Source organism: Poecilia mexicana, unplaced genomic scaffold, assembly GCF_051168715.1.
Source record: "Poecilia mexicana isolate PSO_F unplaced genomic scaffold, ASM5116871v1 scaffold_4, whole genome shotgun sequence".
In the NCBI taxonomy this organism is placed as follows: Eukaryota; Metazoa; Chordata; class Actinopteri; order Cyprinodontiformes; family Poeciliidae; genus Poecilia; species Poecilia mexicana.
The window spans coordinates 4,126,564-4,146,058 of record NW_028263373.1 but is presented as its reverse complement, the minus strand read 5'-3'; the positions used below and the strand labels follow the sequence as shown (position 1 = coordinate 4,146,058).

The 19,495-nt window shown below is 37.6% G+C and overlaps 1 protein-coding gene across 1 annotated transcript in view; it reads left to right on the top strand.

Annotated features, from left to right (window-relative positions):
- The first annotated feature begins 11,053 nt into the window (after positions 1–11,053).
- cachd1 (cache domain containing 1) overlaps positions 11,054–19,495 on the top strand; it is an 83,804-nt gene continuing 75,362 nt past the window's right edge. Inside the window, exon 1 of the mRNA XM_014992687.2 lies at positions 11,054–11,742. Within this exon, the coding sequence (XP_014848173.2) occupies positions 11,503–11,742 (240 nt within the window). The 5' untranslated portion in view covers positions 11,054–11,502. The remainder of the gene's footprint in view (positions 11,743–19,495) is intronic.

Genomic DNA, 19,495 nt, shown 5'->3' with positions numbered 1-19,495 from the left:
CGCATTTCCAGCAAAACGTTCAGTCTGGTTCCACTCAACTCTAAAATCTGGGATCTGGCTCCATGTTGGGGCCCCACCTAGCCTGGGGCACATGGAGGGAGGATTGGCTGGATCCCTGGATTTGTTCTTCATGGATCCTAATGATTTTTGGAATAAACCAAAGGATCGGTTAATAACCAGAAGAGATTGATTATAAGAATATCCTGAATAGCAAAAAGCTTGATCTCAGCTATCCTTCCAGCAACCCCTATCCTGAGAAGATATACAGCATTTGAGGACAACGTTTGATGAAGCGTTGAGCAACAGTCTGTGCTGAAACTTTCATCAGCTTATATTTTATGAGCTTAATTTGAGACGGATAGTGTGGTAAACAGCACAGTTATTTCATCAACTTTCCACGCATGCTTCACGTTATTGAAATTCTCACCATTACCATAAATCTGATGTGATAATACGATTTCAGTTTCATAACCAGACATAATCATTTTGAAGTTGTTTTCCCAGATTTTTCTGTTGTCATCCATTATTTGATGACCACTTTTGCCCAGACCATCCTCTTCATACATCTTTGATATTCCAAATGTCAGACCCATGTCCCAGAAAATGGGAGATATGTTCTCCCAGAAGACTTTTAGTAAATTATTCTTCTGACTGACAGGACAAGACTAGAACCTTCTGGAATGTCTCCATGTCACAGCATTTTATGAACTAGCTCAGTTTTTCAGAAAAAGACCAAAATGGAGACAATCAAGCATGGTGGTGATGGTGTAATGGTCTGGTGCTGCTTGGCTCCTTCAGACTCTGGGCAGCTTCACAGAACCGTGAATTCTGCTCTCCATTGATGAATGAAAGAGAAAGTTTAGTTTGCATTGTGAAGCAGGACAGTGATACAAATTACAATGGCAAATCCACTAAAAACAGAAAAATTAAGCCGTTGCAGTGGCCTAGTCAAAGTCCAGACATACTTTCCATGGTCGAGGAACACTTGATAGTGGTTGCTTGCTCCAAATGTGGTACAATGCGAGCTGTAGGAGGCAATTACTTTTCACAGCGGGCCAGGTTGGTTTGGATTGCTTTTGTTTCTCTTAATGAATGAAACGAATATAAAACAGCTTTTTTATTTGCATTTATTAGACATATTTGTTGGATACGAAATATCAAAAACAAGATCTTTTTAATTTAATCACTTGAAATTGGCCTGTTAATGTGTTTTAAACTAAATTACTTACTGGATTTATCATGAATGGACTCTTTGTAACTTCAAGACACACCCATGAAGTAATGTCGCCAGAAAGTCAAATAAATGAATGATTGTGTTGTGGTGTGAACACTGAAGGTATCAGTTAATTTACTAACCTGAGTAATAGATGTTAACTTCCCTCCTTTTTCTTTTTCCCATCCTCTTTTCATATTCTCTTTTACTCCTCTCCTCTCCCATCCTTTCATCACCTCCTCCACTTCCCATTCCTTTAGAAATCTTTTCTGAAGGTCCGTGTCTGTTCTTGCATGCATGTTGTTAGCATGTGAACGTATGCCTCAGGAACACGAATCACCTTAGTGATCATACACTGTCCATTTGTTGTGTGAACACAACCATTTCTACAGGTTTTCTGCTGCCCTTTTTCCCCTCGTCTTTCCTACATGGAGATGTCAAACACAGCCCTGCACAAAGCCTCAGCCTCACGTCTTGAATAGAGCCAGAAATAGCTCTGCGTTTGACTTGCAATCGGCTTAAGTCTTCAAAGAGAGAAATTTTTGATGCAGCTGAAGGAGAGCGGAGAGGATGGTGGGAGAGAAGGGGGCCAGGAGCAGAGCAGATCCAGCTGCAAAAAAAAAAAAGAAAAAAAAGGGGGCCAAAAGACTTCAAAGACCCATGTTTCTATGGTAACAGTATGGTGCTACTTTGAAACCCCACCCCACCCACACAACCTCTTTGCTTAAACATGCATACATCAGAAACACATTCATAAAAAGTGATGGTGCTGGAGGACTGGCATCCATGATGGCTGCAGATTCGTCCTCTAATCACTTATTTTTCTTTTTCTGTCCGTCTGTTTTTTTTTTGTTTTTGTTTTTTTCATGCATGCTGCTGCCCTCTGTCTCCAGCAGAGATCATACTGATGTGTTCAGTGATGGATTCTGCTGCAGCTAATTAAAACCCAATAGGGTTAGCAGTAACTGCCTCACTTTCCCAGTATGAAATGATCGGTTTAGTCTTATCTTTCAAAGCTGGCGATGAGTGCTTCATGTTTTTCTCCATTGATGTCTGGGACTCGCTCCCTGTAATTATGACATGCTATCATTCCATAGGCATCTAAACTGTTTTTGGTAATCAGATCCATTTCCCACACTGTCATTTCTTCTTTCTCGTGGCGTGACTTTGCGTTCTCGCTGCTCTTTTATTAAGTTGGATTTTTAAATGCAAGTTTCTTTGAAAAGTACAAAGAGACCAGATTTCTTGTGTGAACGTGTTTAATTTTATTTCAGTGTACTAGGTCTGCTGCTTTGCTTTTTTTGTGTGTGTATGTTCTTGGTAAAGATGACGCTCTATAGTTTTTGTATTATCTTCAACAATTTTTGCTTGCCCCTACACAACCAATATCTGAACAAATGACTGAATAATGTTCAGGAATCTTTGCTCATGTCAACCAGATTTGATATATGAATATAAAATTAGTTAGAATGTTGATGTATGCAACATGTCCTGCTGTCCAAAGAAAATAAAATTAAGATGCAAAATGGTTCATGCTAAATACATGCCAAAATTTTAATGTATGCCTCCCATTAAAAATTCAGATTTATTTCAGCTGTGTAAGGGTTTTGAGATAGGTTTGGCCTCTTACAGATTTGATCTGTTTTTTTTTTTTGTTTGTTGTTGTTTTTTTTACACTTTTTGTTTCAGTAAATAAATTCTAACATGCAAAGATGAGCAATTAAAAAAAAGCAGTTTTCAAATGTTATTTTTTCCCAAACCAATCTGTGTTAGTGTGGAAAAGTAACAACTTCATAAATATAATCATTTTCCCTTTGCAGCAACAACTATCAAAAATTTGAAATAACTGACAATGATGCTGCCACCATTATGTTTTGAGGCAACAAAGGTGCATTCAGGGAGATGTGCAGTGTCAGAATTCTAACACAGATTACATTTTGGTCTCGTTTGACCTGAGCTCTTTCTTCAAGACATTGTAATCAAACCAAAACATTGGCAAACACCTCTGAAGAAGAATGTAGTTTCAACAGCAGGGTCTGGATACCAGATGTATCAAGTTGCATTAAAGTTGACCCTCAGTTTTGTGTTGATACCACAAAAATTAGAACCTTTTTAAAAGAGGCATAGCAATGTTTTCAATTGTTCCAAAAAGTCTTAAGGTTTCCATACAATCATAAAGTCTCCGTGTCTGTTTGTGACCTAGAACAACACAATCCTTTCTGCCTTGTTGATCTATTCTGCGTTTGTGGCGAAGCGCAGCAGACTGTCATGCATTAAGCAGCAGATCTGGGTCTGGCTGGTTCGTCCCCGCAGCGTTTCCTGTCTGCAGATGGACTGCAGCCCAGAGACGCTGAAGCTGAACCGCTGAAGCTGCCAGCGAGGTCACATCAGCTGGGGACTGGGAGGTTGTTTATGTCTGGGATGATTTCTGAGCTCACTATCAAGTGATCATTGAGACGCCAGAGTCATCAAGACAGAAAATCCATTTAGTCAACCATCCAATCTGCCAAAGTTGTTCACGGAGTCAAATGAATCCATTTTAAGACAATGTATCTTTTGTGCTGATTATCGTTAAAGCTACACAGTGCCTTAAAAAAATAAATAGCAACATTCCTGAATTTTTTTAGCATTTACTTTTAATTCTGAAATATGGCTAAGTTTTTTTTTTTTTTTCTTTTCTGCTGTTAACAGGCATCTCCCTAATTGGGCAGAAAATCAGGATGAATGATTTTTTTGAAAAAGTTGTTTGTAAACTAAAGAGAAATATTAGGTGGAGCTTCATCCAGAACATTTCTTCCAAGTGGTTAGAGACTGACCCGGAGCCAGCTGGGGGAAAAAAAGCTGTGGTGACCACAGTCGTGCAATAGTGCAATATAAGCTGTCATGCATGTCAAAAGAAGTGTTTTTGTAATTGGGTCTTCTTACCACCACTGCTTGAAGTATGCTGGTAATTAGTGTTGATATGGCTGGTTTTATAGGATGGTACTGCACAGGCAGAACCACAAAGAGTCCAAAACCAAGTCTGATCTAAAAACATGAATAACAAAAGTACTGAGCAAAGGGCAATAAAAAACAACATTTGGGAGTGTCTGGCCGCCGTGTTCAGGGATAAATGATAAATTGGCTGTTCATAGACGCTTTAAGTTTATAAAGATTACCAGCTAAAAATCCAGCAAAAAAAGTATCAAAATCTTTTATGTTTGCTCCCACTGACTGGTTGTTGGTTAAATCAAGGTTGTAGGTAGTTTAACATGAAAGGATTTCTGTAGATAAAATCATGAATTTCTGCTAGTCTGGATAAGATCACCAGCAAAAAGCTTAGCAAGAAAATGCCACTGTTTTAGCTAAACAACATGTGTTTTATGTTCATAAAGCACATTCTTCATAAAGATTGATAAATGTTATTTTGTTTTTAAATAGTAACCTAGAAATGAAACACCCACTGTATGAGGAGCATTTAGCATATTTCATTGGCATTTAATGAGTGTGCTAGACCAACACAAAATAGCATTAGAGGTAGCAGAAATGGGAAAATGTTGATACATGGTTCTCAAATTATTTTACAAGTACAAATGTGAAAAGTAAGAATGTATTTGAATGTCCTTTCACCTCCCCTGCAAAAACTAAAATACATTGAAGTGTCAGGTGGATCTAAAACTGGTCTCGGGTGAGCATAACCATTGAGCCAAGACAGTTACCGTATTGTTTTGTTTTTTTGTTTTTGTCATGACACAGCCCTGTAATTTTGGTAGTTTATATACTAAATACAACAGTATTTTCTAGGTAAAATGCTGTCTTTAGAACGGCAATAAAGCAGCAGTATACAAACTAAATTGCTTTGTGTCAGTGAGGTTATGAGCATTCAAAAACAACTCTAGACTAGCTAATTTGGGGTTTAAAGTGGTTTGACCTGCTAACAAGCAACAGCCCCTTTGTTTAGTTGTAATTACAGCAGTAAGTTTTGGCTTGGTTTTCACCAGCCACTGTCTCCTTCCCACAGAGCTCTAATACAACCTTGTTTATATATAGTATTAAGAATTTTATATGAAGAACTCATGAAACTTCGAGAATTCTGCTTTAAATTAACATTGGTTAACCATTTTCAACAGTAGCTGCTCATAATAGTACTGTTAGTTTTTTCGAATAAAAACAAAGTGCATCTGAGTCTTTGAAGCCTGATGTAAAAGTCTTTGTGGCTTGCATTAATTTGGTTCTCATTGCATCTTACTCCAAATGTCATAAATCCTGAGGTGTTCACTTATCAGTCTCAAACTGTCTTTTTTTCCCCCCTTTATCTTCTCAAACCAGGTGGCTTTGTGGGTTTGTACCATAATTAGGAAAATGCAAATAGAGGCTAATCCTGTAAAGCCAATCCTTTTGTCTCTGTTAATGACAAACCTCGGTTGCCTTCTTGTGAAGTCAAATTGTCTTAAAATAAACCAGTATTGTTCACGCCAAAGAAAATTGCAAGTCAGACAGCTCTTAAAGATGCTGCTCCTCTGAAAAAGACTGGAAAATAAAAGGAATAAAGATGTACAGTGGCTAAATACTCTTAAACTGACAGCTTTTTGGAGCTTGGGGAAGGGACTTTGACTGTGATAAATTATTTCAAACTTCTTCCACTTTTATTTTGGTATATGCCCTGCATAAATCAACATTAAAATTAATCTATTTGGGTGGGAAAAATGTAAAAACCAAGAAGCCACAATGACCTGGTTGACTGATGTACCCTTTGAGCCTTTGGTTTCCTTGAGATCAAACCTGCCAATAGTCATAGTGGATCTAATTGAGCTAAAATAAAAGACTGTTTTTTTTTTCTTTCAGCTAAACCCAACATTTAAGGCATAAAAGATCAAAGAAATTTATTTTACAAAGTCAGGGAACGGGACAAATTCTATGATATTTTATACACAGAGAAGAAAGGCATTTTTAGAGAAAATAGAGCAAAAGTGACACTATAAAAACTTTAAATCTCTCCAAAACTGGCCAGTAATTACCTGGAGTCCAACAGCAATACTGAAAGAGCAACATGAGTTTTGCCAGGAACTGTCGTACATGTGACAAAATGTCTCCCATATTTGCCCTTTTCTCTGAACAAACGAGCAACCAATGAGCCACTCTTGTTCAGTAAAGCCCGAGGCCCACACTGGGCCCCATTGCTGTCGCTGATTGCTGTACATAAAATTTCAAAATAAAGATTTTTTTTCTAAATACATATGAGTAAATATTTATTCTGTCATTTTAAAATGCCTGCCGTGTTTGTGAAGCACATTGCTGAGATCTTGTGGGGTTGCTGAATTGCTACTTTGGAGGTTTATATTTTTCTGGATAATTTTTTTTCTTTAGGCTTAAATTAAAACAGATCAGAAATTAACAAATTTATGTTCCGGCTTTGTTTAGTAGCGCAGTTTAGTAATAATCTTCTGTTTACTGTTGAAACCTAAATTTTGAGTGTTCCTCTAATTTTTCCAACGCTCGCCAGTCTCCTGATCTTTTTTCCGTTCACTGATATATGGAAAGAATAGAAGCAGCTGGGGATCAGATTGTTATTGTAAGTGGACTACCCCAAAATATAGCTTGAACCACAGCTTTCTAAATACAGTAGAAGTCAGTGATGCTAATCTGTAATTGTCCCTCCAGTAACTAAAAATATAACAAACAATCCCATCAGAACAGCGCCCCTCCTGCAACTCCAATCAGACTGTGTGGGTTTTCTGATGGGTCACAGAGTTTACTCTGACATAAATTCACATTCATTTCATTATAGCTTATTTATATAGCAACAATTTGAAAAAAAAAGTCAACCAGAGGTACTTTACATAACAATCACATCCATTTCATGAACAGAAACATACAGTTATCTCAATCAAATCATTCATACAAGTTCAAAGTTCAATCAGTGCCAGCAAGTTTGCAGCAATTCCTCCTGATTGAGCACATAGCGACAGTACATAGTTGACCACATCAAGCTGTTTCCTTGCAGAAATCTTTTAAACATGCATGTGACATCAGTGGAAAAAAACAGGAATAAACCCTGAGTAGAACCTGAGAAAGTCATACTGGATTCTTGGAAAAGTTTTGTATGAAAATACTTTTATCCAAAATATGTTGGCTGTCTTTCACATTGGTTGTGTTGATTCTGGACGTTTATCTGTATTTAGGTTGATATATTGCTGCACAGACCCAACAAGGAAGCAGTTAGAAAAAGAAAAATACAAAATTTCATGAAGCATTCATTAATTTTCAATACCCAGTTAATTCTGTTGAGAATTATATAAATCTGAGAATTGAATAACTCTGCTGTCTACCATCAGAAAATTAAGATCAACGATGCACCAACTCCAGAACCTGTTTGTTTGTAGGAAACAGCCGTTCTAAATGTTGAAGAATTATGAGACCCACATAAAGCAGTTAAGCATAATTTTCCTGAAAGTTTTCCGTGCAAAGACCTGATTGAGACTCTTTAATCAACACTTTTGTTTTCTCAAGGGCCTGAAAGGATGTGACACTCCAGCAAACAGCTGAGGGGTTCTGCAGCCAGCGACACAGACAGATGAGCCATTCAGGGAGAGACCACAGCCTCCAAGGCTGCGTGTTCACCCACTCACTCCCAACTGCACTCAACAAGCAGAGAAATCCACATTTATGATGCCATCACCAGGTGATTTTAAAGTACCTAAAAAGTTTTTAAAATCACAAAGACAATTACATGTATCCTCAAAGCAATATTCATTAGGTTATTTCTCTAAGTTCTTAAATTAAATCATTTAGGGGATTTTTAGCTCCTCTAAAAATTAAAGAAAGTTTATCTAATTAAAACTGTGGCTGTGAACAGGATGACTGCAGAAAACATATTCTTTGTAATTTTTTCCCAGCATAATATTCTGTTAAATATTTTCACTGACTTTCAGGAGCCTTCAGTCTCTTTGACTCTGTGTCATTCTGTCACATTTTCGCTCATTCACATGCACAAATTGCACTTTGTTATTCAGAACTTTTGTTTCCCGTCTCCTGAGAGCATACTCCCATCTCTCCAGAGCTCGTCTTTCCTTTTTTATCTGTAAACTCTCAATGACTCCGCTGATCTTTTCTAAGCTTATTTAATGTGGCAGACACTAGATGTCAGTTTTGCGGAGCTATTTGATGTCTCCAAGATTACGTTGTGAACCAAAAGGCTGAAATTAACTGTGAAGAGTTTGTGTTAATGGTCCCATGAGAACGTTGCCAAAGCAACAAACAACTGAGATCAGAATAATAAGTAAAGCATAAAATGACCTAAATTCAAACTGGCAAGTCATCAAATGATGGCACAGCTTCCAAATCAGTTTCCATCTTGAAAAAACAAATCCTTCTATTATTGGGATCTGAAACCGCCACAGACTGGACCTTTTTGTGCCTTATTGCAATGATGCTTTGCCTGAACATTTCTAAAAAAGTTAACATAAATCATTGAGATGGTTTGGGGGAAGGCCAGCTGTGCAGCTGCAATGCAGATATGCTCTGCAATCCAATGAAGTGGAGATGAATTGAAAACAGTGAATAAAGGTCAGCTGTTTGATGGGTTGGAGTGGTGTTGCACTTCAAAGCCTTGCGTCATCCGCCCTGACAACGCTATTCTTTAATGAACCCACTATCTTCCTTGCGTTCTTATGTTGCAGTCATGGATTAAAACATGAAATGAAGAAATCTACAAAGTCTTTGCTCCGTGTGCTGGTTGCATGGAAAACAAGAACTGGATTCTTTTGGGACGGATGTTTGGCTGGTTTCTGAACTGAGAATTTCATTTTTATTCAAATAAACACAACAAATGAATACAATACTAACTTTTTACTTCAGTTAAAATGGAGGCGAAAACATGTTTACGCTGACTCTCTAAGTGAAGAGCTGTTTCTGTCAAAAGTTTCACACAGAAACATAAAGCAGGTGTGAAGAAAATTTAAGAATACATTGTCTACAAAACATTTTAGTTCATTTGAGGAGGTCTGTTTGTTCTGTATAAACCCATAAAGAACATATTTGAATATTCAGGTCATAAACTGGTCTTTACTATTTAGCTGAGCAGAACTTAATTAATGATAGGCATTATTATTATTATTTTGATGTTACATCTTGTATGAATTCAAGGAAGAAGGACAATGAACAATTTAGAATGCAATCTTTAGTCTTTATGTAAACTTAATGTCTCCAGCTCTGTAACGATGTGCTAAAAAGAAAGCATTTAAACATTTTTAATCCCACTTTCCTTCCCTAACTGATCTTTGTGCATGATTTAATATTGTGGACTCTGTTTTAACAGACCTTGATAAATCTAGAATCAAATAAAAAAAAAAATAGAATAGAACGAAGAGCCTGGAAATAAAAATATATATTAAAAGAATATGGTGCTGTCATTCATCCTTTAGGCTTAACAACAGACACACTATTTATCTGTTTAACAGCCACTAAAGGAGCTGCTGCCATTAATTCTTAACTCTTTCCTCAACATAGAAAGGACACCAATTTCAGCAGTAAATTGCTTCTGCTGGAGGTTTCTTCCTGCTAAAGGGACTTCTTCCTTTCTGCTGTCAGTCTGAGGGATTGCTGTAAAGCCAGCAGCACAAAACACAAGTGACTGTCGACTGTCTTTTCAACTAATTTGAATGATAAACTGAATGGGGCTGCATTGTTTAATAATAGGAACAATTTATCTTATTAAGATTTGAGTTATTTTTAGAATGAAGAGATAATTAGGAAGCACACTTTGTACACGTTCAGTTTATATTTAGCTCTCCAGTTCTTTGTTGATTAAATGTTTCACATATTTTTTGTCATGCTGTGATCATTATGTTGTTTTGTTTACACCCTAAACCAAAATCCATAAAGAGCAGAACATCAGGAATAAATAAGGAACTGAACATAGATGAATAAAGTGTGATGGCAAGAACCTAATAACAATAACAAAATAACTGAGAGGTCAGAATACAAACACAAGTGAGAACCAAAAACACAAAGAGCTGTGGCTCATGACAATAAATGAGCCATGTTGTTATATTTTTTTATTATTATTTTACAATTGGCTTCAAAAAACAAAAGATGGTCATCTGAGTCACATTTTATAGCAAAACATAAAACAAAACACCAGTCAAAAACAAATGAGTTGACATTTTAACTTATCAGTATTGTCTTCAAAATCAAAGGGAAAACAAAATAGAAAAAAGGTCAGTATTTTTTTTTATTTTTTATGGCAGGCCCATAAAAAACTATGGCCAACTATGGTTGGCCATAGTACACTGCAACTGTAGGATCTTCTGTTTCTTCTGTCTGAACTATTTGTAAAAATAGTTATATTTTCAACTTTTAAAATATTAGATAGAACTAATGTAATATTTACATTTTCAATCAAATTTGAGGAGGAATATATATGTTAAATTTTTCATCATTTAATGTGAACCTTTATGCGGAAACCCAGGTGACGTCACGGGGTGAATAATATTTTGGTAGTGAAGTTGGATGTGGAGGACGTCGGAATTAGAGAAAAACGGGTCATTTATTTATTATTATTCCTTGCTGGCGAGTTTATATTTTCATTAATTTGAAAATGAGACGTAAGCAAAGGAAATTCAAACTACTGCTCAGCTGTTTATGACCGCCGTAGTCTAATTAGTTTTAATACGTTGTATAAAACAAAAATCATGTAGTCGCTTTTGTTGTTCAGTATTGGTTTCTGACAAGGAAATCCAGTTAGCAAAACATGATTTTTTTTTTTAAGGAAATGTTACATCAAAACAAACAAACAAAAATGTTTTCTAATGTGTTTAGAGTTAATTTCATGGGAGCCGTTTGTTCGATTGTTGTTTTTCGCAGCAACAGTGAACGCGTCACGGGCCCCTGATCCATTGATCGAGAGATCCAGGCGCCGGTGGGACTCCTTACTGTTTCCACGCCTCCTACTTTCACTCCCATTGTGGTGAATCTCCGGCTCTCACACACTTTGCCAGACTTCCAGGAGTTGGAACGACGACTAGAGGAGGGAGCAACGCTGTGAAAGGAAGAAAAGGGAAAACCAGCATAAACATATCTACTTTTCCGCATGGATATCCCTCGCTCTCCTCGGGGGACGTAAAGGAGGCGCGATGGTTTGCATTGCTGGGAGTACTTGAGGTTCTTGCCGGGGAGAAAGCACACTCGTACTCTCCGCTGGAAAGTTGTAAAAAGAAGTTCCCTTGAAGTTCTTGTTTGTTTGTTTGTTTTCCACCACCAGTTCAGTTCACACGCAGTGTTTCCTCCAGCGCTGTAAACCTCCTGCCATCATGGCGAGGCGGACTGCGGAGGCTCAGACGCCGAGGACTCGCGCTGCTTTCCGGGATAAACACCTTTCCCTCCGCGGCGGCTCGGTGGCTTTTTCGTGGCGCCTCGCTTTGATTTGCTCGGCTCTCTCTTGTGGATACTGCGGAGCCGAGACGGAGTTTTCCATCCTGGAAGAAGCGCAAGTTTTGGCGGAGCAAATGAAAAAGCTGTCCTCACAGGAGCTGGGAGTTTTCACGATGCAGGTAATAAAATAGTTGCATTTTATTCACGTTTTGACCCTCACTTGGAGGCCTGCACCTGAAATACTCTAGACAGAAGAATCGTGTCGAGAATCAACATTGGGGTGTTATGAAACAAAATGCTGTGGCGTTGCAGCGCGAAAGAAATGCTTTGAAGTTTGGGTGCATTAATGTGGAGCATCAGCACGCGGTCCTCCGATAAATCTTGATAAGGAATTACATCAGGAGACATTAACTAATTATGTGCAGACGGGACCCTATAATCAAGGTTAACAGGCTGTATCTCAGAGCAGATTCATGTGTCTGCAATGCACTTGTTTTTTTTTTGGAGGGGCTCTAAATGCAACATTCACAGATCAGTCAGTAAAAATCTCCTTGTTTTCTTTTTATTTCTTGCGGATAATTAAATCACAGATAAGGCCTTTCGCCCCCAAGAGAGTCATCTAAAGTTCCTATAGATGTGTTAATTGTTGAAGTGCACCGATCAGTTGGTTAAGAAATGGGCCAGTTATTTCTTAAATCTATTCTAATCACTGACAGCACAGATGGTTTATGTGGTCTTATACACCCTTTGGAGTTTGACAAACATCAGATAAAGGTTGTTTTGCAGTAAAAAAAAAAATCAGAAAATGTTCTGTGAATGAACAGATCAACAGAATGCTGCTTTTAAGGCAGTTCTGCATACAGTTGGTTTAAACAGGCAATTGTTGATGACAGCTTTTAGAGATGCACCAATCCTGCTTTTTTATGGTTTTTACCAATTTCTAGTTTCCTTTATGGTGTAACATAGCTATTCAGATTAAAATTTTCCCCTAAGGACTATAAAAGCCCCAAAATGAAAAAAAAGGTGTAGTTTCTGAGAGCAAGAGAGGTTTTAATTTTGGAATCAGGAGAAAAGTCTCACTATTTTGCATCAAAATCTACTGAACTGAATAGTTTGGGGGTTTTGCTTTGCAGCAAATTGCAAATAAGTAAATGATTTCAGAATAAGAGGGAATTTCTTGACTCTTTTCTCTTTGAGATGCACTGCTGTATTGGGTTTTCCGGGGTTCTTCACAGCGTGACATGTTGTTTGCCAGAGTCTGATCAATTTAAAGTATTTTATAAAACATGAAGAGGAACAAATGTACTCGATGATCCATTTCTAGAGAAGAAAGTGAGAGATTTACAAGTTTATCTCCATTTACATATTTGCATACCCTGTCATGTCCATCCATGCAATGTGTCCCTAACCTTTATCAGATTTATTTATTTTTTAAATTTATTTTGCTAAACTTAAAACTAAAATGCACCAGAGAATAGCTTGGTGGTGTGTTCATTGACTGCAAATGGTGGGATTTCTTATTTTTGATGCATTTAATGACTAGTGGGGGGCTGCTGATTGATCCACCGAACAAGGGAAAATCACCTGATTTCGATTTTCAGCCAATAAGTTGATGCATTTAATTTTCCTCAACTCTTCCCACTAATGGGGAGGATTTTATGTTCCCGTTGTAACTAATTGGAAGCAGACAGAATGATCACCTTTAAATCCATACCCTGTCATGTCCATCCATGCAGAGTCCCTTAAACACACCAAATGGCAGGGTGCAGGGGTGGTGGTTGCTTCAGGGCGGGGAAGGGGGATGGGGGGTGTTTTGCACTTCAGAGGCAGAGGAGCTCACAGGCCTGGAGCACAGAGGCAAGGCAGCGGGGGGGCCGAGGCCCCAAACGCTGTTTCATCTCCTCTGCCTCCACACTGAGCCGCCTTCATCCCAGCACCGGGAGTCGGCTTTGAGGGCTTCCTCTGATCCCGGCAGATCCACCGTTGTCACTGCTCATCCCCTCCCAGAGCCCCAGTTTGTGCTCGCTCTCTTTCTCGCTCTTATTTCTATTGCTTTGTCTCGGCATTATTCCTGTTTTTCTGCCTGCAAACGCAGAGAATTAATGGCTGCTTATGTTTTTTTTCCCCTCTCTCTCAAATGACTGGAAAACCGTTCTGTCGACTACAAAGATGTGATTAATTAGAAGTAATTTTAGCTTTTGTCAGTCTCACTTTAAACTTTTATGACTGATTTAATATTCATACCAAAAGCGGCATTCAGCGTCACTCCAGAGCATCAGGGTAAACTCCCCGGAGCTGTCATGTTGTTGTAGCTGTGAGAATCTGTCACGGCTGGAAGCTGATCCGACTGATTGTGATGCGTTTTGTGCCGCCACAAGTATAACAGACATGCATGCAGGGAAAACGTTCTGAGACTGCAGGAATCCGCTAGATGTTTGGATGAATCCTGAATTCAAACATTTTAAGGATTTCAATTAAACTCAATAATTTGTATTTATTTATTTTTTTACTATGTGGAGTTTCTTTCTTTTCTCTTCTTCTCCAAATGTTTTGAAACTAAAGAACATGACTGAATTTTTGCTTTGAGTCACTCCCTGCTGCCCTCACATGAGCTGCATGTGAGAAAGCAGCTGTCCAGATCAGACTGGAGGAGTTTCTGTGTGGATTTGATCCCATGAGCTTCCTGGTTCTGTTTGTGATGTGCAAGAAAGATTTATGGTAAATTAGAAGTGCTGTTTCTTACTTACAGCTGCTGGTGTGAAAATAGAACAGCAATGGAGGCTAACAGGCTTTTAGAGCAAAGATATCACTTAAAATTAGGCCAATACTGATTTTTATCTTTTTATAACTAACGCTGTCCGGAGTTATAAATTGCTATGTATTGCTTTTTCTGTCATATATTCTTACGTTCTGCTCAGGTACCAACACTTTCCTAAAGTGAGCATATAGCTTATTAGTACATAGTGCCTTGTTAAAGTACGCATAACTGTTAAACATTTTCACATTTTGCCAAGCTACAACTAATTTCTATAGGTTTTAGTCATACATCGACATAATGTGCAGCATTTTGAAGTGGAAGGAAATTTGTTGTAGTTTAATTTTTTTTATATTAAATCAAATTCTGAAAAATCGTATACTACCTACTAAACAATCCACAGCAATCGGCTTCATTCAGAAATTCTTTTTTGGGAACTACAGCCCACATGTTGGATCTATAAATCCAGCTGTTCTCTGAAAGCCTCAGAGTTTGTAGGAGAACTTTAGAAGTTTCTGACTATCTCTGCAAGAAACACAAGAAACGGGAAGGATTTTTTGTTTTTTACCCTCCTGCAAAACTCTGTAAAATAAAAACTGACATCACCACGAAAGCTCCCAACAGCTTTAAATATATAATCCATACAGTTGATGTTCACATGTGCCCTCCATCCAGATTGCTGGAGCTTTTTGCAAAGAGTTAAAAAAAATTGTCAGTCTTGATTTTTCTGTACAAGACAAAATATGGACCCAAGGGGACTGAACTGAAATGCACTTTACATTTCTCTGGAAGTTATATTTTAAAGAAAAATATCTTCTTTTTTTTATAATTTTTCTTCCACTTCACATATTCTTGACTTTATTGCTGGTTGTTTGTATAGAAGTGGTGGAATTTGTTGCTATAAAAATATTTAAAAAATTGTATATATTTTTTTTTTCCTCAAGGCACTTTACATCTCAAAGCTTTTTTTGTTTGTTTCAGTCAGCTTTGTGTAGAAAAAGGAGTTTGATTTTTAAGCTGTGTGGTTTTTAAAGATTCAGTTCCGTAAAAGATTTCTGGGGTTTGGTTGAGTGAGTGTCCCATAATCAGAATGTAAAATGTAACTGTAGTCATCTCTGCTCCACCCCTCTTTCTTTTACAGCTGTGTAATCTGAGGCTGGCCAGCCGGTTGCTGAGTTTCCCACAAGATGTGAAGGTGTACAGATGACACTTTGCTTTAGTTAGTGTTCATATTTCTTGAGTGTCACATCTAGGCAGGTTTTCTTCTTTTTGCTTAAAGATTTTACTTCTCTCCTGCAGTTGGAGCATAATTGTGGAGTTAATTAAAAAGTTGTTTCTGATCAGATTTTTTTCTATTTATAATTTCTTGTTCATTTAAAATACACAATATAGATCTTAAAGTTTTGAAAACGTTCTGAACAATGAGCTTTTATTTGTTTTGTATGAAATTAATCTGTTTATTAGAAACATAATCATGATCTGAGTTTTTTGTACCATTTTTAGCTAAACTCGTTCTTGATGACTAGCTCAGGTAGCTGTTGGTAGATTTTGTCTTTTTTTTTTTTTTTTTTCTGGTCATGATTTTAAGCTTTTTCTTCATATGCTGTTGGTGAAAAGGGCGCCCCCTTTTGAATAGTAGTTGTATTGTCTGTTGGCATACAGTCACTGGATCCAGGCAGGATCTTTAAAGGGTCCTGGTGGACAACATTTGGAAGGTATGAATTAAACTTTTTTTAGGGCAATTTTCTGTTATACTCATGTACTACTGACAGGAAATATGACTCTCTGACTCCAATAAATGTGTTCTACCAGTTGAGGGTCATTGACATCTATTATGGTTGAGTCTGGGGTTAAAAGCTGTCATATCAGGGTCCCCTGAATCACTGTGGATCAGAACTGCAATCGATAAAAATAAGATGTAATACAAAATTTAGATGGCTTTGTACATTTATTTCAAATTCTACATACTAATTTATCATTTTAATGAACATTTAACTATAATTCTGAATGCTGAACTGCAAAGGGAAATAAATATACACAGAGGTTTAAATATTAGTCTAAAAACTGAGTTGTTTATGGTCACGAAGCTGTATGAATGAAACTGCAACATGTTGATCTGAAATGGGGCCAGGTTGACCCATGAACTAGTCGGCACAAAATAATTATAAAATTGATTATGATTTCAGATGGATAGAAGAAAAAGGAAAAGAAGAAATTATGTTGCATTAATGCTGTTTAGTCTGTAACTTTTCTGGTTTGCGTTCAATCCAAGAGCTGTAGAGCCTTGTGGTTTTCCTACTGGTTTTCAATATCTTGAATTCAGAGGTTCCAATAAATTTGTCAGACACTCACTCCTCTTCCCTCTTTTTTCCTCCTCCTCCAGCTTCTTAGCAACCTTCCATTTCTCATTTTACTACTTTTCTTTTTATTGTCCCTCAGCTGGATAAACACTGGCTCTGCTCTTTATCCTCCCTTTATATTGAACCAGTTGGAGAGAGTCGGGGGTGGGGGATTTGGGATATAGCAGGGCATCAGAATTCCTGCTATGCTCTCTGCAGTAAAAGCTTCAAAGCTTTCTTACGTCTTGCTGCTCTGCCTGCATGACTCTGAGCTCTATCAAGGTTACTTTTACATTCACAGACTCATTGCTTCATCTGGGAGCATTATTTCTTTCTATTCCATTTTCTTTTTAGACTTACGGCTAATTTTTGTGCTTTATGCATTTCTGGCCACAACCTTTAGATAACAAAAACCTTGAATAAGTCAAGGAACTGTACATGATGTTTTATACAAAAAAAATAAATAATGCTGTCTGGTGTTTGGGTTTTCGTCTCACCTGCTTTCACGTGTCTTCAGGTTTACGGAGCTTCAGGTGCTTCCCATTAGTCATCCTTGAACTGCAGTGCGAGAGCAGAAATCGTCTTACACCTCCCATAAATCGTGATGAGTCTCAGTGATTTATAAGCCCTCAGAGGATTTGCTGAAATCTCTGCGCCTGTGTTCTCTTTCATAACTATTATTGTTTGGAGTACTTTTCTTTTTTTAAACTTCCTTGTTTTTAGGTAGAGCCATAGATTTTAATTCCCCCGTTGCAGCTAATAAAAGAATATCTCCAAGCTTCAGTGTTGTTGTTTTTTTTCTAACTAAAATTTAAATATTACTCACAGTGTGTGTTTGACTTTTAAGGTGCTCGGTTATAGTTGGTGTAAATTAAGGATTTTTTCCCCCTTGAGTCCCACTGGGAAATCTGTAATCTTTGAAAACCTATAAAATCTCCTTTGTAGAGATTACCATGGGGATAACTGGGTGGCCAAGCATTCATAGCAATGTCGCTTTTTGATCCTTCGATGTTGGCTCTTCCTATCATTGTGAAGCAGAATTCACCAAGTGTTGGATTGTTCAGCCACTAATATGGAATGTGAGCTGGGATTAGACTGTCGTGACACAGGTTAGTTTTACCCTACTGATAATGTGTTGTTGCAATAGTAATCCTTTAAAGGTCTCGTCTTGTAAACAAACCTGAGTTAAATGAATCGGTTCTGATGCATCTACCTCTTTAGTAAAAGTTATGAGAACAGAACAAAAAGACTCAATTTCTTAAAAAGTTGGGCTGTTTGAAGATGTTGTCTTATCCACATATAGGAAAGTTGAACAAAATCCTTCTGTGAAACTGCCATGAAATGGACGGTCTTTGGTCCCGAAGGGTCAACAAATCACAAAAAGGCCACAAGACGACTGCAAAAAGGCATAACACAACAACAAAAGCCATAATGGGAGTTATGCCAAACCGGATGTTATGCTAAAGGAACGTCTTGCTAAAATAGAAGTTATGCTAAATGGGCGTTATGCTAATGCGGACACTGGCTAAAGTGGATGATAATGCAGTCAGGTTTTTACAACCTTTTTAGCTTTGTTTCTTATAGCAGAACTTTAGCTTTAGCATCCCTTATGTCTTTGCTGTTGTGTTGTGACTTGTTGGGACTTTTGAATTTTATGGACCTTTCTAGGACAACATAGATTAGACACACAGACATTCCACCTTCTTAAGTTTTTGAGTAGCAAGAACAATATACCTTCTAACACAAGTGCAGTGGTGTGTAAAAGTTTGAAGGACAATGACAGTTTTAAGAACTTATCCAGGTCACTATAGGACCCAGAGGAACATCTAAAGCACCGCAGGACTCCCTTGCCTCAGTTAAGGCCAGTGTTTGTGATTCAATAAGAAAGAAGTTGGACATAACATCTCATCGTAAGTACACCAAATACATGAAATTATTTGTCAGGAGTCTTGTATTTAAATCATAAGTATGTAAAATATTTTCACAAGTCCTAAAGTGATTAATATTTTTGCAGAAACCACGCATTCATTTGATACAAAGTACATTTCTATCAATCATAATTGTGTGTCGGTATACGTACAGCTCATTGCACTCTGTTTAGTTTCTGCTGAACTGCGGTTAAAATGGAACACAAAACTGATGTTCCTCCCTATGTGCACCAGCTGTTGTGGTTTAAATCTCTGTCCTGACGTGGCCAGATCATTTATGCGACCACTTTTTGATCCTTTTCCCACATTTCTCAGCAGAAACAGGGGCCCCCTCTGTGTTTGGCCTTGACTGAAAGTGGTTTTGAAGTGTTTTTGCAGCCCCTGCCATCTCTCACATTTTTCTGTCTGCTTATGTTGTTTTTTATGCCCTTTATCTCTTTTCCTCATATCTCAAACTGATCTTCCCTGAAACGCAGAACGCCTGTCTCGTCTGAATATTTTTTAGGATAAAATCACAGTGCGGTTGAATTGACAAAAACAACGTTCCCTATCTGTAAAGTACACTTTCTTGATTACTTTTTCCTGATATGCATCAAAATGCCACTTTCAGCTATCAGAAACTTGTTTGATAATCATAAATGCAATCCAAGCTTTGTTTTCAGTTGAGGTTTTGACTTCAATTCGTTATCAAACAAGATGATCTGATAGGAGTATCCATGTTCTGCATTCTGTTATAAAGATGCCCTATTTTACTTACAGTTCTTGTTTTTTAAAATGTTTGCCATACTTTTGCTGCTGCTGTTCTGATTGGTCACAGTGCAGCTCACCTTCAATTCCTGATGGAGGTAGATTTTTGAGTAAGCAGAAAGTTGCAATCATTTTTTGTCGATAGCTAGGTGTAGTAAAAACG